The 1,524-nt window shown below is 35.1% G+C and overlaps 1 protein-coding gene across 1 annotated transcript; it reads left to right on the forward strand.

Moving 5' to 3' along the window:
* The first annotated feature begins 541 nt into the window (after positions 1-541).
* Positions 542-877, forward strand: LOC110585923 (cytochrome b-c1 complex subunit 7-like). Its single transcript, XM_044913147.1, has one exon. The coding sequence runs from the start codon at positions 542-544 to the stop codon at positions 875-877; it is 336 nt and encodes a 111-aa protein (XP_044769082.1).
* Positions 878-1,524: the final 647 nt, after the last annotated feature.

A 1,524-nucleotide genomic window follows, 5' to 3' on the forward strand; every position in this document is an offset into this window, starting at 1 on the left:
TCTTTCTTGTGGACATCGTTATTAATCAAGAAAAATGCATTAAAATGCTCTTTGAAGAATAAACTATATGAAGTAATAAGAATGTATATTTTATATTCCATTAGTCATTCTAGGGAAAACCCATCAAATATTTCAGCAATATTTTTCATTAAAATTGAAGTAAAATTTCATTAATCAATTCAGAACTAAGATAATTAATCTAGCCCTGGTGAGGCTCAACTTGGACTAAATATTTTCTAAGACTTTTTAACACTCATTTAGCATGTTTGAAATTCTATTCTTGAGGCATATATATAATTTTTTAAGATTTTATTTATTTATTTGACAGAGAGAGAGAGAGACAGTGAGAAAGGGAACACAAGCAGGGGGGATGGGAGCGAGAGAAACAAGCTTCCGGCGGAGCAGGGAGCCTGACGCGGGGCTCGATCCCAGCACCCTGGGATCATGACCTGAGCTGAAGGCAGACGCTTAACGACTGAGCCACTCAGGCACCCCTTGAGGTACATATTTTAAAATCATTTTTCAAGAGCCTCCGGTCAAAATGGCGAGCAGGCCTGCCGTTGCAGCATCAAGCCGGTGGCTGGAGGGTATTCGAAAATGGTACTACAATGCTGCAGGGTTCAATAAACTGGGGTTAATGAGATATGATACAATATATGAGAATGATGATGAGAAAGAGGCTGTAAGAAGGCTTCCTGAGAACCTTTATAACAACAGGATGTTTCGCATTAAGAGAGCACTGGACCTGACCATGAGGCATCAGATCTTGCCTGAAGAGCAGTGGACAAAATATGAGGAGCATAAATTCTACCTTGAACCATATCTGAAAGAAGTTATTCAGGAAAGAAAAGAGAGAGAAGAATGGGCAAAGAAATGATGGAGTTGAAATCTGTGGTTGCAGCTGCCCTCAAATATTTTTAAGAAGTTGAATAAACTTGAAATATACAATTCAAAAAAAAAATCATTTTTCCATCAGAGTGCACACAGCTTCAAGATACATTTTGAGAAGACCCAGGCCAAAAAATAAAAACCTCTATGTGAATCTCTGCCCCTAAAAATATGTATTATCATAGCACATAGACAGAATTGAGAAATTATTTCAAAAATATTATGTATGGAGGTCTATATTTGAGAAAGTAGTAAGTTATAAAGTACTTATTTACTGTACAATAATAATGATACTAACATTAATAAATCAAAATGTGAATCAGTTTAAGTATCTCATTGTGTTATAATTTTATAATTTCAAAATTAAATTATATACAACTCTCCATACTATCCTGTATTTCATTTTTAGAAGTTTTAATGCTTGGACAGTATTAAGTTCTACTAGTAAGAAAGTAATTGTCACCTAAGGGTAGCACATCTTGATAATCCTGACATCCCTGTTCAGTGGAATGATGTCAAGTGTGAATATGTTATTAATAATCTTTCATGGGTCAAACCATTCCTTTGGCCAGTTTTGATTTCAAAGTATCCTCTGATGAAGCAAATTGTATAGGTTTCCCACAAGTAGTTATTTCT

The sequence above is a fragment of the Neomonachus schauinslandi genome, chromosome 3 (genome assembly GCF_002201575.2).
Source record: "Neomonachus schauinslandi chromosome 3, ASM220157v2, whole genome shotgun sequence".
Classification (NCBI taxonomy): Eukaryota; Metazoa; Chordata; class Mammalia; order Carnivora; family Phocidae; genus Neomonachus; species Neomonachus schauinslandi.

Excerpts from the sequence above, each read along its gene's own strand:
- LOC110585923 (XM_044913147.1), top strand. The coding sequence starts at position 542 with ATGGCGAGCAGGCCTGCCGTTGCAGCATCAAGCCGGTGGCTGGAGGGT.